Genomic DNA, 25446 nt, shown 5'->3' with positions numbered 1-25446 from the left:
GCCTACGGGTCAGGTTATTAATGTATTGCTGACTGTGCTGGGACATGTGTGTATGAGCACAACCACGGCAGAATATTACTGCCAAAAGTCACGTGAGTGAGTCACGTGACTTTTGGCAGTAATATTCCGCCGAGAAGAAAAAGTTTTGTACTTGTAAAAAAAAGTGTTGTACTTGTAAAAAAAAGTTGTATACTTGTAAAACCTATGCTGAATTTGTCTCTGAAACATGATTTATTAGAAAAATGTTATGTGTTTGTTTGATAGATACGTTTTTTCTTTGCAAAATTAAATGCATTAGTTTGTAGATGGTGTTTTGTATTTGCAAACCACATTGTGTTTGTTAGTGAATCATGAGGCATTTGTAAAACCTCTTTAGTTTGTTTGTGGAGTTATGGCAGGAAATTAGCTCCATAACTGCGCCTCGTGACTGTCCGTACAAATGGCGCAGCAACAGCAGCAGATGAAGCACGCGCTGCAGCAGTGCATTGATGCACAGAAAGACGAGCTGCACAGTTTAAGTCGGGACATTTGGAGCAACCCCGAGCTCGCCGGAAACGAGACACAGGCGCACGACAGGCTGGTCCGCTTCTTCTCTCGGGACAAAACATGGACGGTCGACAGTCACTACAAACTACCCACCGCATTCCGGGCCGTGTGGGATCCGGTCGGTGGCCGCGAGCGAGCACTGAACGTGGGCTTCCTCTGCGAGTACGACGCGCTTCCGGGTATCGGACACGCTTGCGGGCACAACCTGATAGCGGAGGTGGGAGCTGCAGCCGCTCTGGGGCTGAAAGCTGCTTTAGAGAACCAGAGTGAACTCCTTCAACCAGTTAAGGTAACCATTCAGGTTAGGATCAAATAAGAAGGCAAACTATGACAGCTCACTGTTTTGATAACTTTGACTCTCCACAGTTCTATGAGTCAACTGCTCTTCACATTTTCAGAAGTAAAGAACTGTTGGCCTTTTGCCAAATATAGGAGAAGCCTCAATGCAGTGGAATGCCTCAATGAGCTCAATGTGGGCGCAGCTTCACAGATGACGCGTTGCATCCTGTTTCCCGGGTAGCAGTTTCCTTCCCCCCATCCTAACCCTAACCACTCCCTACCTTTTTACCTAATCCTAATCTTCCTTCCTCCCTCCCAAACCTAAACCCCAAAACCTCTCCTACCCCTTAGTATTATTTGCCACTTCTAATCAGTTCTCCTTTAAACTCTCTCTTTTTCTCCATTTCCTTTTTTAATCCCCATCTTTTCCTCCCCTCCCTTATGATGTAGTTGTGTTCATGTGTTCAGGAAATTTGCATTTCCTTTCCTTTTGCATTTAAAAAAAGTTTGCATTTAAACAAAAATGTAACACAGACCTCAAGGTATCATTATATTACCGGTATCATTATATATATATATATATATATATATATATATATATATATATATATATATATATATATATATATATATATATATATATATATATATATATATATATATATATATATATTAATAATATAAGATATAATATGTTACTTTTGTGACTGGGTAAGTACCATAGACTGTATATATAAGGTAAGTACACAACACGGGAGTCGGGACGTCACGTGCCTCAAAGGTTGAGAAAGGTTGAGCTCCGCCCACGTTGAGACGTTGAGGCATTGCGCACTGCATTGAGACAACTTTATTCCAACATCTGAGACTTAACAAGGGCCACATTTCTTGACCTAGTGCTTCAACACCCCCAATGACATATCTATAAATTCCACAAAAATTCCATAAAATCTAAAACAAATCAACATTTTCACTGTAACATAACACAAAAAAATTCAGATAATAGAGAGATATATGACAACTAAGCATCACAATACTTTTTATTTGTAAAAAGTGTTTATATGATGATGTCAGTAGACTGAACAAAAAACCTTTTATCCAGATAACAGTATTGGGAACTCCTTCGGAGGAGGCTACAGGAGGAAAGATTGACCTGATCAAGGCAGGAGCGTTCACTGACATGGACCTGGTCTTCATGGCTCACCCCGCTCAGCAAGATGCTCCATTCCTTCCCGGTGTCGCTCTCGATGAGTGAGTTCACAGCTTTTACAAGTTCACAACCTGCTCTGTGTATGTTAACCTCCGTTGTATATTTCAGATATCCATTAAAGCACTTTATTGATGTGACACAGGGTGATAGTGAAGTACTATGGGAAAGCGTCTCATGCTTCTGCATACCCTTGGGAGGGAGTGAACGCCCTGGATGCTGCTGTGCTGGCCTACAACAACCTCTCTGCACTCAGACAGCAACTCAAACCAGAGTGGAGGCTTCACGGTGAGAAACAGGCAGAATCTGTGATCAGCTGAGCTTTAAAGTTGATTAAAAACAGTCTCCCCTCAAAGTCATTTTACTACCATTTACATGAGAAGTTCTTCATGTGGTAAGAAAGATAAAATGTATCAACAAACTTGCGTGATGAGGTCAGTGACGTGATTTAATTACTTGTTATAAATGAACCTTTGCAAACTTATGCCACTGTGTGTTGTCTTCATATGACAGTCAAGTTGCACAGACATTTAATTTAAGTATAGCAACCAGAGGGTATCTATGTGAGGCAATTTTCCAAGTATTTAAAAATGTTTCAGCAATATTCTCAGATGGTGTCATGACACAAATTTGTCAAATCACGCCTTCCATAATGCCTCCATTTTGTCAAGAGCTAGCCCACATATCTTCAAATAAAATAAACTCAATATATCAGCAACAAAATAGAAAGTGCTTAAAATAATTGCTGTGATAAACAAATACTGCAGGTGTGACGGATGCATCCCTTCTTATGCTTCATCATGTCAATTTTTCTCCAGGCATCATCAAACATGGAGGGGAGAAGCCCAACATTATCCCTGCCTACACAGAGTTGGAGTATTATCTGCGCACGCCGCTGGTGAAGGATCTTTTTGACCTGAAGGCCAAGGCTGAGGCTTGCTTCAGGGCAGCTGCTGTTGCCACCGGCTGCCAAGTAAGCTTACTTAAAAAATTCGACTTCCTCTAGCTTCCCTCGGGCGCAGATGTAAGCACAAACAGTGTGTTTTAACATATCTTAGAAATGCAACGTTGGAGTTGACTGCTGTTATATAATATTGCCCTTTTTAACATATTCCTGTTTTAATACTCCCAAGTTTTGTTTGACTCTTACATAATTCACCGTTATCTTCAGGCGGCTTTTCTCCTACGTCTGCACTTGCTTCAGGGAAGTTAAACTGAGATTAGAAAGCATGCATGGAGTGCCATATTTGTTGATTTATGAGAGTAATCTCTATTGTTAAATGTCATGTTTTTTTAAATGAAGGAATACTTGTGTTTTCTTCAGGTGGAGATAATCTACCCATGCAATTCCTACTATAACATTCTGCCTATTGCCACGCTAGCAAACCTGTATAAAAATAACGGAGAAGCTTTGGGGATTCAGTTTCCAGAGCAGCCAAACAATTTTTCTGGTATGTGAAAAAAACAAACATGAATCATATATAATTATTGCTTTTAATCCTGGTTTGTGCAGGAAAACTTTAAATACCGTAGGTGTACAGCTTTCTATTGAATTGAATGAAGAAAGAATAATTATTGAAGGGTATTTATAATTATCTGGCAGGTTCTACAGACTTTGGCAACGTATCATACGTAGTCCCCGGTATCCATCCTTTCTTCTACATCTGCACTGATGCGCTAAACCACACTGAGGAGTACGCTGTAGCAGCAGGTAAGGCAGCATGTGTATATTGTGAGCAGATGTTCTCTCTTTGATTCAATCAGACGGTTTTCCAGGTCACTTGGTTTGTCTCTTTAGTTTCTATTTACTTTTTTCTTTTCTTTTTTACTCTCTTTTTCTATGTGCCAGGAGCTGAAAAGGCCCAGTTGTACACCCTGAGGACGGCCAAAGCCCTGGCTATGACAGCTGTGGATGTAGTGTGCTCCCCCGATCTGCTGCAGAAAGTGAGAGAGGACTTCAGCCAAGCCAAACTGAAACAGGGGAAACACCTGGAAGGCACGGATACATCTTTGACGGCTCCATAAATACAATAATATGAATAACAGTTGTAGAAAATAGTTGTTCAGGGTTGTGTTGGGCTTTAAGTAGATTCCTATACATAGTATGGTTACTTTTGAAGGAAAGACCTTAAAGAAATATATGAATAATACTAATAATAATTGTATTAAGGACACCACAAAGAGAAGATGTAAGGACCTACTAAATAAAATCAAATAATATAGAAGAAATACATTCAAATAGAGTACTGAAAACTAGTAATACTTAGCAATACATAAGCAGATTCCAAAATAAAAATTAGGAAACTGCACCCACCTTTATAAGGTTTATTCCTACTAGACTAGATCTGATGCTTGTCGAGGTTCGAAACCAGCATGGGTACCTTTTCTTTTAGGGCCAGGACCTGGAAAAAGTGACCTTTTGAAATCTAAGGGTTAGGGTTAGAAAATATTATAAAGATAATAATTTGCCATCCGTCTAATTGTTTTCGCATTTAGCGCTAATTAACAAATGTTATTATGCTAAACTAAGATGTGTTGAGGTTTAGCTCCAAGTACTCTCTGAGCCAAAACAGATTGCTATCAGGGCTGCCGACTTAGTTCTGTGGACTCTTTACTATCTATACAGTACATCCAGAACCACAATTCAGATAAACCTAAAACGTCATAATCTTTAACCTTTTTGTACTGGCGATTTGATACACTGTTCATAATTGTACGAACAGTTTTTGTAGAGAATGTAAGAAACACTTTTGAACGTATCTCATACATGAACTCAGCAGAAAGGCCATTGGTCTTTTCACTCCTTCAGATTTCTCAGCATGTTTTCACCAGCAGCACACAGGTCGACTCAAACGTTTGCTTCCCTTGAGCGCCTTTGAGTGGTCACAGATGTGGTGGAAAATCCAGTTCTGGACATCTTTTTGGATGCTTTATTCTTTTCATTTCTCTCTGCTGCAGGGATTCAAGGATAATGGTGCACACAGTTTGAATTGTCAGCTTGCCCTTGGTGATGTTACTTGAACCAAAAAAGACAAGTACAAAAGAGAAAGATGACACATTCTTTAAAAAAAAAAAAAGAATCAGAAAATGGGCTTAATGTATTATAGCCAAGTTTCATCGACACCTCTCTACTTCAGAGGATATATATTTATATTCTGTAATACCATTAACTACTCACATGTGAAATAAGGGATTTATATTATGTGATTTGGTAATCAGCAATATCAGACCTGTGCTGCAGAGAGGAGAGGCAATCCAAAGTCTAATCACTGTGAAAGCTTGTCCTGCAGCGCTGTTTAAATATACTGTAAAGGAGAACAGGATTAAATTGGATTAAATTGTGAGACTGTAGAGGTTGTACCAGAAAAATGTAGCCAAATGCTTTAACTGTTTTGAGCAGATTTTAATTGATGTCTTCAGAAGCAACATTCAGAAAGAAGCGATATTCAGCCATGCAGCAAAATCCATTTACATCTATGTATTACACTGAGGAGATTTAAAATGTACAGTATTGCGATTGTGTTCTTCAGCACCTGTAAGCTCATTATCCAACATGTTTCCCATTGATACATCTTTTACCAGCGTTTGCTATAATATCAGATTTTGTTGTCATAAAATTGTCATTAACCACCAAAACATAATTGAGTTTATAGCTGAAAAAGACGATAACACTAGCAACTAACAGGTCACTGTAACCTCAAAGCCTCACAACATCAAACAGAGGAGATGAGCTTCAGTTGTATAAAATATTGAAGTATGAAATTAGTACATTTAGTCAATACCATAATTCATGTTTGGGATTTACTTAACATACATATTAACATTTGTGTTTTTATTGACTGCATTTTTTGCTCTTTTTCTTTATATTGAACTTTGTCGAATTACAAAAATGCACGACAGTAAGAAGCTTGACAGCAAAATAATTGCACTGATACAAAGATCACCAGAACATTTAACACATTCTGAATCAAACTAACGTGCTGCAAAGGAAACACTTTAAAATAATCACATTATCAGGTTTTTAGAAGAAAATTCATTTTTTTTCTCATCCAAGAGTTGAGATTTTTACGACGAAGAATGATATCTAGAATATAATAACGACAAACCAACCTTGAATATTTTCAGTTTGCCATTGATTTTCACGTCTAATTCATATACAAAAGAGAATGAATGTGTCAGTAATCCGCTTCCAGTTCATATTTTCATTAAAGAGTTGTTCTGGACATCTTTTTGGATGCTTTATTCTTTTCATTTCTCTCTGCTGCAGGGATTCAAGGATAATGGTGCACAGTTTGAATTGTCAGCTTGCCCTTGGTGATGTTACTTGAACAAAAAAGACAAGTACAAAAAAGAAAGGTCATATCTAGAATATAATAACGACAAACCAACCTTGAATATTTTCAGTTTGCCATTGATTGTCACGTCTAGTTCATATACAAAAGAGAAGGAATGTGTCAGTAATCCGCTTCCAGTTCATATTTTCATTAAAGAGTTGTAAAGAGTCACTGCATTGATAACTGAAGTGAGTTGAGCTGCACAGAAACACAGGTCCATGTGTGTGAGTCTCTCTGTGAAGTACGTTTTCAGGACACAACGATATCCAAACGTCTATAATTACAACATGAAACCACACAGATTTGACGGAGTGATAAAAACAGCTATGTCGACCATCCTGTCCGTCTGTAGCTGATTTGAAATTCTCCAGTTTTAAGTGGCTGGGTCGAGAAGGCAATGGTCACCAATCTGTCAGTGGTCCCCATGCATCATCATGTCTGAAAAGCATCACGTGTTGTTCCTCCTGCTCCTCGAGTCTCATCATCATCTTCTGCATCCCCGGGTTATGAGTAGATGGACCAATAGATGATGTTAAAGAGGATGTACGCTCCAGGAAACATAACCCTGGAGTACTTGTCTATAGCGTGGGTGTCTATCCAAACGTTCACGTAGCCTCTGGAGGCCTTCACCTGGCCTGTGATCTGCGGGTCATTCAGAGACACCTGGGCCAACATTCTGTCCTGGCGACCGCCGTTCACTGGCATCCCATAATTCCCCGTGTTGTTGACATCCATGGACCCGTAGCCAGTGATCTGGGGGTCGATCATGTCGTCAGGGTTACCAATGCCGCATGTACACGGCAGCTAGAGGAGGAAAAAGAACACAAAGTCATTTTGACACTCTGAAATCTGCTCATTGTAAAGTCATAAACTGAAACAAAGAATATAAATCCATTAGTTTGTTAAATGTTATTTTTCTACACACTGAGTGACTTTAAATCACTTTGGCTTGAAACATTTATAGAACGAAGGATGTTTGTGCTGGAAATGTTCCTCGGGGTACGTGGGCAATTTGGCTCCATATGCTGCGGCATTTGGCAGATGAAGAACAGTAACACACGAGCTGTAGTCTCAGAAATAATATGCCGTAGCCCGAGAGAAGCTTAAACTGAGCCAATTTAGAAAATATTTATCTGTTTATTTCAAATGCCCATGAAGTATTCATGCTTCCATCGGTTTTGAAATAATTCAATGTATAAAATATTTGGATATAAAATCAGGTCAGCCTTGTGCTGTTTTGACTTAGAGAGAGCTTAATAATAATAATAATACATTTTATTTTAGGCGCCTTTCATGACACCCAAGGACAATTTGTTAAAAAAGAAAACGCTAATAGGCAACAGAACATGATAAAAACACAAACAGGAAATCATGGAGGAGACAATCAAGTGGACACAAGTGAAACAAATAATGGAGAGCACTACAGTGAGTAGGCAGATTTGAACAGGTGGGTTTTTAATTGGGATTTGAATATGGTGATTGTGTCTGACTGTCGGATGTGCACATAATACATAATTGTTCTCATACTGAATCTCATGTTTTCTGATAAAGGCATCAAAAAATTAACAGAATAGTTACTCTTTTTTTTAACATTTTTTGGGTTGGTATGCACTCCAGATATGCAGATGTTTGTGAAGCACTCAAAAATAGAGTCATCATGATGTGTCCCCTTTAAACATATAGCATGGGTGTTCAAGGGTTTAACTTAAACTATATACGCTGTGTGAAGGACATTTCAGCATTCAAAAATATGAAAATGTTACTTAATAATTTATAAAAAAACCATCAGAGCTTTCTGTTGCTTCCTTATTTTAAGGAAAGATTGAGTCAGTTACACATTTATTATTTACACCCTGTATGACGTGATTTCCTCACAAGCAGTTTTTACTCTTATTCGTTTAGTCTTAAGAAAATGTGCCCAATAATTGAGTTTTTTTAATGTAGTAAAGCAGAGTTAATATTGCTCTGGTTTGGTAATGTTAAACTGTGTACGTGAATCATAAAAGACAAACATTTCATAGGTTAACTGTGTTTTTAACTTCAGACTATGAACAACCAGAGGGTAAAAATTCACAAAAATAATACTTACTCTCTCCCTCAGTTTCCTCTCTTTCCTCTCCTGCACGGTGGAGAGGTAGTTGACCGCCGCGTACTCTATCACCGACAGGAACACAAAGACAAAACTGACCCAGAGGTAAATGTCCACCGCCTTGATGTAGGAGACGCGGGGCATGGAGGCGTTGACCCCGGTGATGATGGTGGACATGGTTAGCACTGTGGTGATGCCTGGAGTAAAACACACAAACACATCAAAGCGCTGATTTACACTGGGCTGGGAAGCTGAAAAAGAATGATAAATACCATAGAAAGGGCTACATTATATAACCGTTTTTCCATATTGCCCTGCCTTCTGATCTAGTATTTTAACTATCAGTGTCGAAACGCTCTGTAAAGCTCTCTGCAGAAGAAAATAAAGAAATCGTAAGCATGGAGTCAAGGCTTTCTGTGAGAAAAAACTAAGGATAAATCAGGAGGATAGGTTGTGAGATGCTGCTCTTCCCCACTCATTTCCCACTGACACAGTGCTAGGATCCATTTTTCCAAAGCTTGATTTTCACGATGTATTCCCGATAGTTGAGACACATGTCATGCTTCCATCCAACCCTTAAAAACTTTTCTGGCCCAACATTAATTTGCAACTGGCAGAACTACTTTGACACTATTTCAAAAATACTTCCAACCATTTCAAATGTCTCCTTGTATTCCCTTATTTGGCCTCTAAGAAATGCCTTTCACTTCCTTCCTGGTGGCATGACGCCATCCTCTCACTGGGAGTCTTCTAAAGCTCCCTCCAGCGCTCGATGGTATCTTGTCCTTTCTGAAGCTAGACAAGATTCATAAATATTCAGGGTGGGCTAATTCTGATAAGTTCTTTAATAAGAGCCTTAAAAAAACAACTCTCTTAAATCTCTGATGGGAAAAATGGATGCACACACTTTTTTCCTGTCTTCTTTTGGGGGTTTGTCTCTCAAATGTTATGTTTTTGGGGTTTAAACGTTATGCTTTAATTATGTTATTATGTTTGTATTGTGTTATTTAACTGTCAATGTTAAGTCACGTTGATTAGCTCTTCACCGTATTTCTTAATAAAAATGATTATGCCCAAAATGTGTTTCACTATTCTCCCCTATGTAAATCATATCCTACTTTCACACTGTTGCTCATAAAGTTGGAATAAAATATTTGCTACCTCTTCTGATGAAACGATTAATTTGTGACAATGTGATTTACTCTTATAGATAAAGTGTATATCTTCTCAAAAGGTGATCAATCTCTTCCAAACATGTCACAGTGAAAATTAAATCACAGTGGGTAACAGTGTATATTGTGTAAACTGTAACTTGGCCCTTCAATAGTGTTTTATTTGTGAGATAGCTTACAGATGTTTTATCTTCACGGTCAACTTGCATATTTTTTACTTTTTTAGTTGCATTTTATTTTCTATTTTGAGATGTTTCTATTTTATAATTGTTTATTTTCGACTCTATTTAATTTCTAATTATGTGAAATGCCTTGCTGCTATAACAGAAAAAAAAATCGCAATTTGGGATCGAAAAAGTACATCTTATCTTATCCAGCTACCCCATTTTTTTGCTGGGAATAAGCCACTTCTCCACACTTAATATTCTCTTTGAGCTAAGTTTTTCTGCTGATACGTCGCCCTGTGAGAGGAGCTCCTTCCTACCGAGCGGCACCCTGGCGGGGACGGCCCTGCGGTCGATCCAGAAGGACACCCAGGACAACATGACCATCAGAGTGGCCGGGAAGTAGGTCTGCAGCAGGAAGAAGAAGATGTGGCGCCGCAGGGTGAAGTGGATGTACAAGCGATTGTACCAGCCTGGGAAGAAGAAATAATAACATTGTGGTATTTTATCTGCCGTTACACAGCACAAATACTCAAAGCGGCGGTTCCAAGCTGTAGCAGGGAGGGATAGGAGCTAGAGAGTGACATGTGGTTTTAAAGAAGCTGCGTGGCTTTCACAGCGGCACTACAATGTTTGACAGGAGTTTGATTTATTTTGTTTGGCAAGGATTACAATTTAGCGTATTCTTCCTGGTGTGTCATTCAAAATACATGTCAGAAAGACTTGATCCTTTAGTTGGAAAAGGCTTTAAAAGTCAAATACGACTCATAGTAAGTTTCAATTGTGATTTCGTTTTTCATGCACAAAGCAGACATTTGCATAATCAGTTGGGTACACTGTATGTCTTAGAAGTGCTTGTTGTGGATACCTGTGCTGCTGTAGAAAGCCAGCTTAGTGGTGGTGTGAAATTTCTGGATGAGGAACTGGGACAGAGATATTCTTTCGTCCGTGTTCAGGGATTCGTTGCCCTTCTTCCAGTACAACATCAGGTCGTCATCTGTGTACGCATCTGGAGGGGAGAAGAAGGAGAAGTGAGTACATCTGTGACAAACCAAATCAGGACAGATTTAGTTTCACATTTGCTCGGTTTTAATGTGAACAAAATGTGCGAAGATTTAAAAAGAGTTTTCACAATTCTAAAGCACCTCTAGCAGTCCCTAGAGACTTCAATGTTCATCGCACCGTGTGATTCTGACAGTTTTAGAGCCTTATTAGCAGAGGAGCTGAGAGGGTGATGCTAGAGGCGAGGTTTTGGCATCACATATAATCATACATCACAGATTTCATGAGATATCTGGTGAGCAAACTTGACATTTTGGCCTGAGGAGAGTGCAAAAGCAACATCTTGCAAGGAAATTGTAAAAGAGGTGGCAATGTCCTCAGTAAATATAGCCATTTCTTGAATATCAGGGAGATGTTTGTCATATTAATGGCACTACAAAAAGGTCAGTGAGATAGTTATCTGGAAAACATAAACATGGGATAAGACATTACGCTTTTCCGATACTTTGTCGTGTAGGAAACTTTGATACCTGATCATTTAATTGACATATTGCTGTCTTTCTAAAATATTGCTCGATCTATTTTTATAAATGCACTCACAGCTCTCGATCTCCAGCGAGCAGGTCTGGGTGTCCAGAGGGAAGCGGCTGAGGTCCATGTTGCACATGGCAGTGACAGTGACTCTGCAGGGAGACCAGCAGAGAACCAAAGAAAATGAGTACCAGCAAGGACGAAGGGTAAAATTACAACTGTGTGTACATAGGCTGTGTTTTTAGCTGACTGAAACCAAGAAAATAAGGATATGTGTTTTTATAAACGTTTCTTTTTTTAACTGTGTATTCTCTTCCTGTATTAGAGTCTCACTTTTCTCCTCTTCCCTTCCTCTTCACCATTTTCCCATCAAGGGGCCTACTACTATCTCTGTAAATATTAAACCAATTGATATTTAAAAAGTCCCTGCAATCAGCTGACAAATGTCACACAGCATTTGGCATTTTCCTCTGGTAACTTGACATAGATCATCAAATGACTCATACATTTTATTCCACAAGATGCTTCCCCTGCTGTGAAACTATCTGAAAGGAATCAGAGGTGACCTTTAAAAGTTAAAATGACTGCTATGCGATCTTTTCATTTGCCAATTATGTCAGTATGTTGGCATTGCTTTTCTTTTTTAAAGCTTTTTTATTGGGATGTTTTTTTGTTTAGAGTACAGGGAAATACGCTTTTCTCTTTGATACCTGTTAACAATAAAAGGCCAAAGTCATTATCTCAAATGTCATGTTTTAAATATACAGACCTTTCCTACTGAATAATATCTTTCTGTATGATATATTTGATATATTGTTTATTTTAGGTTCAGTTGGCTCCTCGGCTAGGTTCATGCTCCCTAGATGTGTTTACCTGAGACTGTAGAGGACGTTTCCGTCGGGGTAAACCCTCAGCATGACGTTATCGGTCGTGGTGTCGTGGATGAAAGATCGCTTGGAGTGGACGAAGAACATGTCAGGGACCCATATCTTCTTCACCAGGCGGCTGTCGAAGGTCATGCTCTGGTTGTTGGTGCTCGGGAAGGACAGCCGCTCGTCCTTCCAGTAGTGACGCAGGTACAGAGTCATGGTGAAGTCCTACAGGAAGCAAGAAGCTGGTTCTCAAATGCTTTCATTAAGTACAAGTACCAATACAATACAATACAAATACTTCATGGCAAGTAAAGGTCCTGCATTCAAAATCTTAATTAAATAAAAATACAGTATTATCAGCTAATGTCAATAAATGAGGGATAGTGGTGGTCTAATGGATAGTGAGGTGGGCTGAAGATCGGAAGGTTGTGAGTTCAAATCCCGCCAGGAACACCACCACTAGTGTGCCCTTGAGTAAGGCACTTAGCCCTTAGTTACTCCAGGGAGAATGTCCCTGTAATTGGTCGCTTTGGATAAAAGCGTCAGCTAAATGAAATGTAATGTAAAAATAAGGTAACGGTTGCAAGGAGGAGCTAGTTTATCAACTTTTTATAAGCTCGGGCTGAGTCCAAACATGCCCCTCTAAAGGGTCTCAATATGTAAAAGTCGGATTGCGAGATGATTAACGGAAAGGAAATCAAATAAAATGCAACATTTTTATTTGTCTTTCCTTTAAAATGTGTACTTTTCCTTCAATATTAGATCATATGAAACCATATGAAACCTTTGGTGTGATTGCTACAGTAACTAACTCTCTCCTGTGCTATCTAACATCAGCTGTATACCCCCAGGCTCTTTATTACTCACCATATCGACCTCAGAGATTGTGTCCAGACTTTCAACCTGAACATCCACTCCAACTGGAATTGGAGGACCTGAAATAAAAGGACTCATGTCAGGATTGCATAACACGTGTTATTTCTCTGCATAGACGCTTGTTGAGCTCTACCTAATGGCTGTGACAGTGTGTTAAACATACAAGGCAACTAAAACAGAGCTTGTTTAAATCTTTGCTTCCATAAAAACAAAAACAATGAACAACAGAAACAATGTAGAGCATCTGCTTGCACCACATCTGTGTCAGCCTAGCTGGGATTTTACTTTTGACCCTGTATAGCCTTAGTACTCTGCCTCCTCATCCACCAAAACAACACAAACACAATTAGGTCACAATAAGGGATCAAAGTAGATGTCGCAGTGGATAAAATCAAGCTCTCCTTTTAACTTGCAGCTGAGCAAATGCAAAAAGGATCCTGCGAGAGGTCACTTGGAAAGTTATCAGCGGCAGATTGTGGTATCATTAAAAGCAGGAGTGGTCTGATAAAAACAGCACATGTTTCTCTTTTCCAAGCCTTATGTCTAATGATGAATAAAAAGATAACGATGGCTAAAAGGATTATAAATATAAATGTCATTACCATCTTCTAGTAAAAACCAAAGCCTGTGAGCTTTACTTACATTACAACACTGTTATATACGCTAATGATGCAAAAGACGTGGATTAACCATGTGATGTAAAGAAGTGAGCTGCAGTTGAAAGTCAGGGGCCGCTTGCATGGTGTCATTAAGATCTCCAGGAGCTTATGGGACTGTTACTGCACGGATCTCATCCAGCTTAACATGCAGCCTATACACTGTGCACACGGTATGTCTGAGCTATACAAATACAACCCTTTTATTTAAAAGCTCTTCAATTGGAAGTAACATTTCATTTCCTTTCTGACCTCCAAAGGCTGGCCTCATGGTGAAATCGTGGTCGTCTATTCTCAGGAGCTGCTCGGATTTTGTCATCAGAGTTTTTGTCATGTCTGCACTCCGTTTGTAAATTGGACTGTGAAAAGAAAAGAAGGTAAAACATGTCATTGAGCTTTAGGGATACATTGTGTGGTGCTTATATGTCAAAATGGAAAATCCAAAGAATAAATTGGACTGTGGTCATTTTTTCATCAGAGGTTTAGAAAACTCACTTTCCGGTTTTTTGACCTCCACTCCCGTCCATCCTGGTCTCTCTTCGCGACCTAATGCGTTAACGGTAACAAAAACATAAATTATAAACATCTGTAACATATGCCAGCAGCAAAACATTAGAACAAGTAGAGTTGGAGTTGTTGATATTTTTTATTTAAATCCAGTTTTACCTTTATTTTACAAGGTTTTCCATTTGCAGTTGTAATAGGTAAGTAGCTCGGCCGCATTAGTCAACCCACATCAATTCATTGTTTCAGAGTAGGGTACAATGATGTATATTTTTTGTTGGTTTTGAATCTTTACTCCAGTCCACCTTTTCTCATCACATCTGGTAAAGAGTAAGCCAGCTCTTCTACTGTTCAAGAGGCTGCCTGTATGTGTATGCGTTATTGTGTTTTAGTCAGGCAGAGAGAGAGAGGGAGAAAAAAAGATTTCCAAAAACACTAAAATGGATTATTAGAGTAGAGCAAGCTGTGACAGAGAGGGACAAATCCCTATGACAACCACAGACGTGCATAAAGGAAAAACCATAGAAAGAGAGAAAGAGGAGGGAGAGATGAAGGGACAGCGAGAAAAACAGACACACAAAACCAAGGAAGAGGTTTTTCTGGCTAGCCGCAGAGCTCTGTGGGCAGTGGGTGCTCCTCGTATGCGTCCAGCAGCTGGTTTCTAATCCCCTCCCCCCCCCCCTCTGCCTGCCCACACCACACAGCGGGCCGCCGTCTGCACACGGTTCCTGCTCCGCAGCAAGAGACCTGCATGCATGCACCGCTGCATCTGGGTCAATGGGCCAGATTCCTGCAGAGGTCATCTTGGACACATGCATGTATACAAAGAGCAAAAACTGCAGAAAAACTGAAGTTGACCAAAAGGAAATGCATGTTTAACCTGTTAAGCCCCGAGCCTGTTTTTCAGGTTTCAGGCTTGAAAATGACATGCCCAAAACAAATGACTACAACTTAACTTCTAAAAGGGTTATATGAATAATTTCTTTTATCAAAGCAAGGTTACATTTGTGAGTTGGATGTAGAAGTGTCAGAATCAATATAGATTTCTCTCAGTCAGAGTAAATTCAGATGGAACATAGCAAAAAAAGGTAAATTCTTACCTCCGCCTAAAGAAAAAACATTACTTATAGTGAAAACCACACTTGAATGATGGGATGGTAGACTAAAAGCTTTAGGAATCCAAACTATAACATATAATAAGTACCCTGTATCAAGATTGAGGTAAAACAAGTGAAATGTGACCTTTTTAGAGAGGTTTAGCAAAAGAAAGGTCCAGGCGGAATAAGCTTTGGGCACATTTGGGTACATCTGGTTCCATCAGTGCCATTTGACCTTTTTCAGGTACCAGACTATAAAAATTGTGTATTACATTGAATTATCACCATAGGTATTCATTCCATCCAAATAAAAAAATAAAAAAATAAAAAAAATATTTTTTTATTTTTATTTAATTTGTGGAAAAAAAAAGGACCCGCCGACAGGTTAAACCCTAACAGGGTAGAAACAGGAGGTATTGATTAATTAATTGAATATATGAATACGTCTAAAAGGAGATCCACAACTACACTGTAGATCAAGGGAAATGGGTAACATTTGGAAGAGCCTGTTTTTGTACTTTTTGATAAATATGTCGCAAGCTAGTTACAGCTTTGAAATTTAGATGAGTTTATTGCTATGCTCTAGAGTCGCTCAAAGTGCTGCCCGGAGGCTAACAGCGAGACATTTTGTGACCCCTGAACGTGACACGCATTACATTTGAATCATCCGCGGCCCATTCCCATTCTGCAATACTGTGCCCAATACAGACATTTTTCAGGTTGGAAAGGACAACTTCTAGAAAGCAAATGGTTACATGGCACGTCAGGAGCAATTAATTTTAGTGGGAAAGTCAGTAGTGGAGGTGAGAAGGAGAAAAAAGCAGAAAATAAGGTTTCAGGAAAAATGCATCAGCTCTTTGCATCTTAAATTATTGCAACATCCTTGGGCAGAGAAGCAAAAATGTAAGCTTGCACAGTTTCTTCAGGTGTTTCTGTTTGACAGTCAGTGCTCATACATTCTCAAAAAGCTGCAACAGTTTTGTGGTGTCTCACCAAATTGCTATGTGTAGAGAGTCGTGCCTTTGTTAAGGACTGCTTGGTGAAAGTGGCTGACAGTGTGTGTCTTGATAGGCTGGCTCCCTGAATTGGCACTTTGACAACCCATGTTTACTTGGAGGTGTGTAAAATACAAAACGAATGAAAATGGAAAATAGGAGCATGAGTCATTTTTTTAAAAGTCATCCAACGACCATTCTAATGTATCTTTAAAGCTCATGAGCATTTTCTCTTCAGATATTTGATGTGTGGGACTCTGCTGTCCTACACTTATCCCTCTCTCTGCTTCCTCGTCAAGGCAGCGAGTGAAAAGGAAATGTAAGTAATGTGGGGAAAACTCCCACAACGCACGCCAGCAGCATCAAGCCGCTTTCTCAATTTCACACTCCAAGAGAGGAGGAGTGCAGTGATGAAAAATAAGGAGAAGAAAGGTTCCTCTTCTTCTGCATATGAGATGTTCCCTCCCATGCTGAAAGAGGAATGACAGATTTACATTTGATCTGTATTCTCCGACTGTGTGTCAGCAGAGAGAAGACATGATGTGAGAGGACTTTTAACTAGGGGAAAAAACGAGGCAAAACTGGTGTTTAGAGATTGCAACTTTGAGCCGCTCTCCGTCTTTTGAAGATTTTCCACAGATGATTACGATGTGCTCCTCAATGCTCATCTTAATCACATCAGGGCTGAGATCAAATGACACTTTGGAAGAGTGTTTAGATTTAAAGAGAGCTGTTAAATAACATATTCAGTATTATGTGCTCTGACAGTTTTTGATTATAAAAGAACCAGCAGGTGTGTAATGTCCAACCGCTTTATTTCTCTAAACGGATGAGACTCCTAATAGCAGACTGCCGTTAGACGTCGCCTGTGATCTATAAATAACAACAGTTACAGCATTAAAAATGATACTGTATCTGAAGGCAGAGGGATTAATGATTCGACAGGGTTTGATGAATATATTAAGTGGATGCAAATCATTCAACGCTGATAGCATTATGAGGCATACGCCGCTGTAATTCGCCTGCTTGGGAAAATCTTATCATCTTCACCAGAGATTAATGCAGGGACAGTTTCTCACTGGAGGACCTCAGGATATAGTTGAGCTGATTTTTCCAAGAGAACATTTGAATTTGTAAATGCTGGAAAAGAGTCCAATCATTCTGTTTTATGGGGATTTGTGGATGGAACATGTTTACTTTTCTCCTTATTTTGTATGTTTCTTTGTCCTTTGTGACAGTGCACTGACTGTTGATGAGATAAACGAGACATCAACTTGGACATTTCATCAACCAAGCTAAAATGTGATTCCTAAATAATGAAAATGATCTTAAATGTGTGAGTTATGTCTCTGCTCACAGCACTCGACAGGTGTTCAAAGCCTTCTGAGGATGGCGTTAAAATGCCTTGTGGCGTTTTTGCTGTGCATGTAAACAGTTATCTTTTTAAAGACCTTGCAGATGTTTGATTATGCTTCGAAATGTTCTGCAAATGTAACTGACTCACTGAAATAATGATCTAATTTGCATTTCTAATGAACATCAAAGACTCCGATGCTTATTGCTTTGCTTTGTAGTGTAAAGTCACATTTATTTCACTGAGTAAGGAAGAATCTGTACATATTGTTCCCTTCAACCAGCAGCTGTGAGAGTGGAACTATTTTCAAATTCAATCAATCAAGGTCGAATAAATATTTCGGGTCCTTCTTAAGAAAAATTACGAATTCAGTTCTTACTTCTTAAATGTGGACATGTGCGGTTTCTGGTCTTTTTTGATAGTGAACTGAATATATTTGGGTTTTTGATTTAACAAGACATTCACTTTGGGAACATGTGAAGGGCATGTTTTTGTTTGTATATGATTGTTTAAAATTTTTTTCAACCAATTAATCAAATTTGAAAAGTAATTGTTTCTTGCGGACCTACTTTGTAAACGGCAGTATTGAATATTATAATCATTCAAAATTCTAATATTAATGCCAATTTTGATATGTATTTAAGCATTTAGCTTTCTAAATATCAATTTACACAAACAAATACATCTGTCCATCATTATCTTGATGTTTGATTATGTGCCCAAAATGTTGTATTACAAATCTTTATATCAGCATCAAATTATAAAAATATCTAATGTGGGTCACAAAGACTCAGATGCCACAAGCTTGTTTTTTTTGGTGTAAATTTGACTTATCTTCCATCACAAGTATGTCTGACTGCCTGTCACATACTGCTCCCTGCACTTAACAGCAGATACAATTTTCAAAAAACACACAATATCAACCTTTCTACATGAATCCGTCAAATGTTAAAGCCATTTCAATCAATAATATGGAGAAGTAAGGGTGCTCGAACGGCCCCCTGATCTAGTTTGGTGTCCAACTAAAACATCTGATCCATGGGATGCATTAACACGGGAGCAATTAGCCCACATAACAACCTGGATGTGACATTGGCTACAACTGCTGCCAGTGGGGATATGAACCGGCCTGCAGCAGTTGTGGGGCAAAAGAACATAGCACTCAGTAGTAGGGCATAAATAGATGTGAGGATTTAGGTCTCCCTCTCTCCCCCTCTCTCTCCTCTCCAATCTGCTGTCTGAATAAGTATGTTTTCTGAGGGGGAGGGAGCAACACAGGTGACATGGGAAACTCGGGACAACATGGTGTAAACATATAAAAGCACCTAAAAGAACATAATAAAGCCCTCGCAGGAAAAATAAATAACCAACACTTGCAGGAAAAGCCTATTTCAAACACTCATACATGCTGTTGAGAGAATAAAAACATGCGTTCCAGTGTTTGTCTTGGTGCGTCCTTTGACATTACCTGCTCTGTGTGTAGGTCTCCAGCTTGTGACCCCTCGACTGGGTCATCCTCCCAGAGGCACCGGCGAGCCAAACACAGAAGAGCACAAGAACAGCATCCACCTGCATGGTTCACATTCCCCAGAGGACGCACCTCTCTTGTCAGTCAGAATATTTTCCCCTCAAGGGTTCGGAGCACTCTGCCTTGCTGAGACATTCCCTTCTCCAGCGCCGGAGCTGATAAGAGGGAGAAGAGGGAGGAAAAGCAGCACCAGCAGCAGCAGCTACGCTCAGCTATTCTACGGCCTGAGTGGAAAATATCCTACGGTGCTTAATCTCCACAGTGGGAAAAGCAATTTTGACTAAACCCATAAATCCTTGAGCGTCAGATGGTACAGATTTGATCCCTCCAGCGGCGGATGTGCCTGCGTCTCTGTGCTCTGCTATGCTCAGATATCCTGCACTCTGATGTGCTCTACTCCACTTTGCACCGCCCAGAAACACCAATTCTCACAATGATGCGGCGCGCTCATTTGTAAGGTCACCGGTTTAGAGATGCAGAGAGGGAGCTCTGTGTGTGTGATGTGAAAGGCTCCTCAGCTCCTTTTGATGCAGGAGTCTCGTGTCTGGCATTTCAACAATCTCTGTCAAAAAGGGAAAATATATGCATATCTGTTTGTTGTTGTTTGCAGGAATACAGTTGGAGGGTTTTTATGATTTCAGAGTTGTTTTCCTGCTGTCTGTTCCTGTTTTCTCTCAGGGGACTCACACTTGGGAATATTTTTAGATGCTCCAAATAATAATAACACAGGTGGATGTGTTGACGATTCCAGGAGAAATAAGGCCAACAAAGTTTTATAGACAATTGACCTAGAAATAGACATAGTTAATCGAATATGCAAAATATAATAGCCAACAAAACTGACTTTCTTAAGTATTTTTCAACAATGATTTGGTCCACAGTTTTGTCAGATAATGCAACAAAAAAAAATACATTCATTCTGATCGCACACCTGTCAATCTTCTTTGAAAATCAGAAATAATTTGTGTGATATTTACAAAACTCACTTTCTTAAAGGGGACCTATCATGCAAAATGCACTTTTGTACGTCTTTTATACATGAATATGTGTCCCCGGTGTTCCAGGGAACTCACCAAGTGTCAGAAAACACAACCCTCTCTATTTTCCTCCATACCCAAATCTCTAAAAAAGGGGCTGCAACGGATCTGATAAAAACTGATCCAGATTTGAACACTTTACTGACGTCAGTAAAGTGGCGCTACGGCTATTGGGCCAACTCTCCACCTATCAGGGGAATGTGGGGTTGGGCCACGGCCGGCCATTGTCGCTCGAAAGCGCTGGAGACGCTGTAGTACATATGCCAGGCCTGTAAGTGGCGCTGTAGTCTGCCACAAAAGCAGCGAAGAAGACTTCCCGCCCATAGTTACCATGGTTACCCTTCTGTTTATTCTCCGCTGTGGCTTTTTTTCTCCCTCCCCGAGGCAAGCGTTTGCTCCCGCTGCTTTAATTCAATGCAATCCCTCCCCGTATTGAGCTTTAAAACAAATGAATAACGACTCTATAGGCCTATAATAATATAATAAAACACGGAGGATGGAGATTTTTTGTTCTCCCCCTCTTGACTTGATCAGAGCACGGCTCCCCTCTCCTGCAGGGGGGCGTGGTCAGCTGCAGCTCACAGAATCAGCCCCGTAGACAGCAAACAGCACATAAAGCGAAATGAGGCATGGCTAAAATGCATGATCTGTTTGGTATTTTGAAAACAGAAACGTATAAATATACCTTATATAGGTATGGCCCTACAATATATCATTTAAATATAGCATGATAGGTGTCCTTTAATATTTGAAGTATTTTTCAACAATAATGTTCCACAGTTTTGTCAGTTAATGCATAAAATACACAGTCAGTCTGATCATCACACACAAAATAGGTGATTATAGTGATTTTTCATTTTAGCGACACATTTGAGGCTGCACTACTTTTTGTCTGTCAAGGCACGCTGTCAGCGTGCCTTGACAGACAAAAAGTAGTGCAGCTGAATAAGCCAATCAAAGATCATCACAGCCCAGACGTCACCATCCATTTGCCAACCCTCTTTTTTTGTTTCAGCAGACTGAACAGTTGGATTATAAAATCATGAATTTGGGTTAGATCCATGGACGTCAATCTGAAAATTGGTGTAAGTAATGTTGGGGATTGTTTGTGTTTCAGATTTGTGGATCGTTCTGTACACTAGTCCTGCTGACCTGGCAGCAAATAAAACAGCTACCAAACTAAACTACTACCAAACTATCTATGATTTAAACAATGATCTTTTAGTTTTTGTACTGGAATTACAGTGAGCCTAGTGGTGTTCCAATGTGTTAGATATAAATAAGAGTCATGCTAGAGGCAAGTGAAATGAAGAGAAATAATTTAAATTACACTTCTTGTGAATATCTTATTAGTATAACATACAACATAATTTTGACAAACAACCTCACAATAAACGTATTACATCTAACTTACTGCATAATATGAGCATGTGTTTGATTAACTAAATCCAAGTTATAAGGATCGACTGATATTGGACTTTTAAAGGGTAAATCTACACTTGATTGTAGAAGACTCACTGGCCTTTTTGGAATTATTGGTATACATCCCTTGGAGAGGGGTGGGCTTTTTGTCAATCCACAATCTGTTTTGATGTAGTAACACACTACACAGGGGGAGAGGGAGAGCAAGCTGTCACCGCTAGTTGGCAGCGTTAACCAGATTAGCAGAAGTCTGCAGAGTCTTTGGCCTAAAACAATCTAACAACGACATATCGGCCCATATATATATTTTTAACATAAACAACCAATACTTTGACATCAGCAGTTAATAATACTAGTTGCAAAAATAATATTCACCAAATAATAAGTAATAGTTCAGCAGAAGACACAGTGTGCAGCTGCAGTGTTTCAGTGTTTCTTATATATCCTTTCTTATTAGCAAGCGTGCATGACATTTGATAGAAGCAGTGGTGTGTGAATCTATACATCATTTTTTTTTTTTTATATTGATCCCTTAAATTAGTCCAGCTATAGTGACTTTACACTAAGACGGACATTTTAAGAAATGAACTTGTCTTTGCTGATTCTGCTTAGAAAATATCTGCTGTATATTTAGAAATGTATAAATCTTACATACAGATTTATAGACGTATAAACATGTGTTAAACTAAAATATGGCAATAATATTGGCTCTTATTTATCAATTGATTTGTGACAATTATAAGATACTACGTTATCTGTATACTAGGGTGGTCCTTAAAATTGAAAGTCGGAAAGTCTAAGCTCCAACCAATCAATTTTCTCCTCAATCTGACAACATTTACCCCTCCCCAGGGTTCGAGTTATGTGGGAGCCAATGGGAGCTGAGCTCCCATAAGGAGGGGTCTGAGCTCCCACGGACGCAGTGAAATCATACATCTGTGGGGGTCGCTAATACATTACCAACAACCATTATTTTAATCACAAATAATGCATGTGTTAATGTAATGAGTATTATTGAAAAGAAAAACATGTTTTCCAAAAGAACAACGCATCTCTTGAATAACAATATGCCTGCGCTGCACCTCCAAGGTGCGCAATACTTTATTGCACAATCTATGCCTGTTAGCGTGCTGCGCGAGCCGAGATGATGTGTGTGTGCGCAGTTGAACCTTTTCATACAGGGCCGTGGTAAGTAGGGGTGCTGAGGGTGCTGCAGCACCCCCTGATGGAGGACAGGGAATCTGCACGTCCACAAGATTAAATGGAAATATAATACAAATATAATACAAAAAAAACGAATTTTCGGCCTTGATGTTCACATTCATAATTAAGTAAAGGTAACACCCATTTCACCCCGGTTACATTTTCCATGTGCCCTGAGAGGCTCAGTGAGGTAAAGGACTCTGAGTGTTTAGATAGTTCACTTTAGTCTAAGTTATCTCAGTGGGTCTCAAACGGTTTGATCACAAGGCACACCTTTATAATTATTAGGATAAATAAAAACAGGTTTGAAATCATTCCAATGTATACTATAGGACAGTAAACCAACAATATCCTTTAAAACTGGAGAGATTAAAAAATATGGATAAATAAATAAATGTTAACTGGTAAAATAAGATATAAATGAACCAGCAAAAATCTTGCCTAGGGCAGCAAATGGGTCAGAACCGGCCCTGGTGTCATCCCCACAGCACCCCCCATTTGAAACATGTTCCCACGGCTATGTACAACAATACGCCCAAGCTGCCCCTCCTTAAAAAAAATGACAGCTAGTATCTACCTCATTGTTTTGTTTTTAGAAAAACAAAAACTTGGTGTGTCTTGTTCTAGCAGATGTTTCATGATTCAACATGTTTTTACACTTTCCCGTTTAGATGTGTTTGTTCTCATTGGGCCGTATGAAACAACATGTTTTATTCCAATGCTCAGTTGCTCTAGGTTGGATTTCCTACTAACGTAATAGACACTTTGGACATTTATTAATCCTAGTAGATTGTGAGTCATCACTAGGCAAGGCGAGGCAAGTTTATTTATAGAGCACCCTTCAACACAAAGCAATTCAAAGTGCTGTACACAAATATAAGACAATAAGATTGAACAACACTAACATGTGTAGTCAAATTTGTCTGAAAATGATTTAGAAATGTTGCTTCATTTGGATGGAAAATTTGCGAGGCGAAAATGTACCTCACTCTTAGTTTATGAAATCATCAACTCACTATATAAAAAAATGAAAATTGGCATCACAGCACGAAAACCGGTTGCAACCATGTCGTCAAAGTAGCAGAAAAAGAGCCGATGTGATGTACTGCCCGCTTGTTTGTTTGAGAGCTTGAACAACTACTGACAAGTGAAGAAATGCATGGATGAAATGTTGATGTGTGGTTCAGTTGCCTCTATATGCATTGAATAAAAACTGATGATTATTTGCAATGCATTTATGTGTAGCAGTATTTTATTGGTGTTGCTGGTTAAGATAAGTATGATGTAACTATTTTATAGACTAATATGTAGCTTTATCAATAATGCCGTGCCACATTTTATAAGCTATTTGTTTTGAATGTAAAGTAGTGAAGTGGGAGTTTAAACTAACAGAGATTTCATAAGTAGAGCTACTTCCTTAGGCCCGGGCAGCCGAAAATATGTTTTGTGTGCACAATTTTGGGCCTTTGGGGACTCCGTAGAATCACCGCAGACAATTACATTTCAGGAAGTTACTTTGGAGGTTCCACATGAAACATAAAACAATAAAGGACATCATACATTATATTTACAAGATACATTTACATAGTTATAGACATTTACAAGTGCCCATAGTATCAACAAGCATTTCATTTAGCCTAGCTTTAAAAACATGCAGAGGAATGAGATTGCTCAGTTTCAATTCTTGCTGAAGATTGTTCCAAGCAAGCATAAAAGCTGTCTTACCTAAGACAGTCCTTGCTCTTGGCACATGTATACTATAGGACAGTAAACCAACAATATCCTTTAAAACTGGAGAGATTAAAAAATATGGATGAATAAATAAATGTTAACTGATAAAATAAGATATAAATGAACCAGCAAAAATCTTGCCTAGGGCAGCAAATTGGTCAGAACCGGCCCTGGTGTCATCCCCACAGCACCCCCCATTCGAAACATGTTCCCACGGCTATGTTTTCATATTTAAGTTTGTAGCAAGTGGAGGGCTGCTGGCAGGCCCGGACTGGCCATCGGGAGGGCCGGGAGGTTTCCCGATGGCCTAGCGATTATTATTTTTTATTGTGTGTGTGTGTGTGCGTGTGCGTGCGTGCGTGCGTGCGTGCTAGTTTCAAAGACCCCCATAGAGCTCAGTTTATAACTCGAACCCTGCCCCTCCCTCATCAACCTTGAAGTTTTTTGGTACCTACTTTTCCCTATTACCTTTACATTTCTTTAAAAACACAACAGAAACCAACACAAGTAAACTATTCCTCACATAGAATTTAGTGATCATTTCCTTCAAAACTGGTTCAGGAACTAAAGGGACATCTGTAGCCTGTAAAGTGCTCTTACCTTTTCTACCTTGTTGACCTGACTTGACTTGGCCCACATACTAGATGCATCCATCACCAACAAAACCTGCGTTGTTTTTCAGTTTCTGCATCTGTTATTACACTCAAAAGACAAAAATAAGATGTTAAAGGGTTGTACTATAGCATGTGTGTATGATTTGGGTGCATAAACAATCGCTAGCAGTACAAAAGTAGCAAACACTTACAAGGTTTCTCTTAAACCACCCTGCCAGTTTGTTTCTATGTAGAAC

The 25446-nt window shown here is 39.3% G+C and overlaps 2 protein-coding genes across 4 annotated transcripts; one reads left to right on the top strand and one right to left on the bottom strand.

Annotated features, from left to right (window-relative positions):
• Window positions 1-443: 443 nt before the first annotated feature.
• LOC117477443 (peptidase M20 domain-containing protein 2-like) lies at window positions 444-6257 on the top strand. The gene is made up of 7 exons (XM_034124113.1): window positions 444-835; window positions 1925-2073; window positions 2175-2317; window positions 2848-3002; window positions 3354-3480; window positions 3633-3740; window positions 3879-6257. The coding sequence occupies exons 1-7, from the start codon at window positions 461-463 to the stop codon at window positions 4052-4054; spliced, it is 1233 nt and encodes a 410-aa protein (XP_033980004.1). The 5' UTR covers window positions 444-460; the 3' UTR covers window positions 4055-6257.
• Window positions 5418-25421, bottom strand: LOC117477424 (gamma-aminobutyric acid receptor subunit rho-1-like). Of its 3 annotated transcripts, none has more exons than XM_034124093.1 (12): window positions 25402-25421; window positions 25197-25298; window positions 19144-19765; window positions 14221-14271; window positions 13978-14084; window positions 13061-13128; window positions 12195-12418; window positions 11391-11473; window positions 10657-10797; window positions 10109-10261; window positions 8453-8649; window positions 6868-7167 (listed from the first exon to the last, which is right to left on the bottom strand). In XM_034124093.1, exons 3-12 carry the CDS (start codon window positions 19248-19250, stop codon window positions 6868-6870), a joined length of 1431 nt encoding a protein of 476 aa, XP_033979984.1. In that variant the 5' UTR covers window positions 19251-19765; window positions 25197-25298; window positions 25402-25421. The 3 variants fall into 3 exon arrangements, with proteins under 3 accessions (XP_033979975.1, XP_033979984.1, XP_033979991.1); XM_034124100.1 differs by having other exon boundaries at window positions 19144-19358; XM_034124084.1 differs by lacking the exons at window positions 25197-25298; window positions 25402-25421 and having other exon boundaries at window positions 5418-7167; window positions 19144-19252.
• Window positions 25422-25446: the final 25 nt, after the last annotated feature.

Source organism: Trematomus bernacchii, unplaced genomic scaffold, assembly GCF_902827165.1.
Source record: "Trematomus bernacchii unplaced genomic scaffold, fTreBer1.1, whole genome shotgun sequence".
Classification (NCBI taxonomy): Eukaryota; Metazoa; Chordata; class Actinopteri; order Perciformes; family Nototheniidae; genus Trematomus; species Trematomus bernacchii.
Note: the sequence above shows the minus strand (reverse complement) of the source record. Positions and strands in the feature narration are given on the sequence as shown.

What these genes read in the sequence shown, in the direction of transcription:
- LOC117477443 (XM_034124113.1), top strand. Translation starts at nt 461, where the DNA reads ATGAAGCACGCGCTGCAGCAGTGCATTGATGCACAGAAAGACGAGCTG. An exon ending in CTGTTGCCACCGGCTGCCAA is followed by an intron (nt 3,003 to 3,353) that starts GTAAGCTTACTT and finishes TGTTTTCTTCAG; the next exon opens with GTGGAGATAATCTACCCATG. An exon ending in GCAGCCAAACAATTTTTCTG is followed by an intron (nt 3,481 to 3,632) that starts GTATGTGAAAAA and finishes ATTATCTGGCAG; the next exon opens with GTTCTACAGACTTTGGCAAC.
- LOC117477424 (XM_034124093.1), bottom strand. Translation starts at nt 19,250, where the DNA reads ATGCAGGTGGATGCTGTTCTTGTGCTCTTCTGTGTTTGGCTCGCCGGT. An exon ending in CATGAGGCCAGCCTTTGGAG is followed by an intron (nt 13,129 to 13,977) that starts GTCAGAAAGGAA and finishes CTTTTATTTCAG; the next exon opens with GTCCTCCAATTCCAGTTGGA. An exon ending in AGAGGAAACTGAGGGAGAGA is followed by an intron (nt 7,168 to 8,452) that starts GTAAGTATTATT and finishes TTCCTCCTCTAG; the next exon opens with CTGCCGTGTACATGCGGCAT.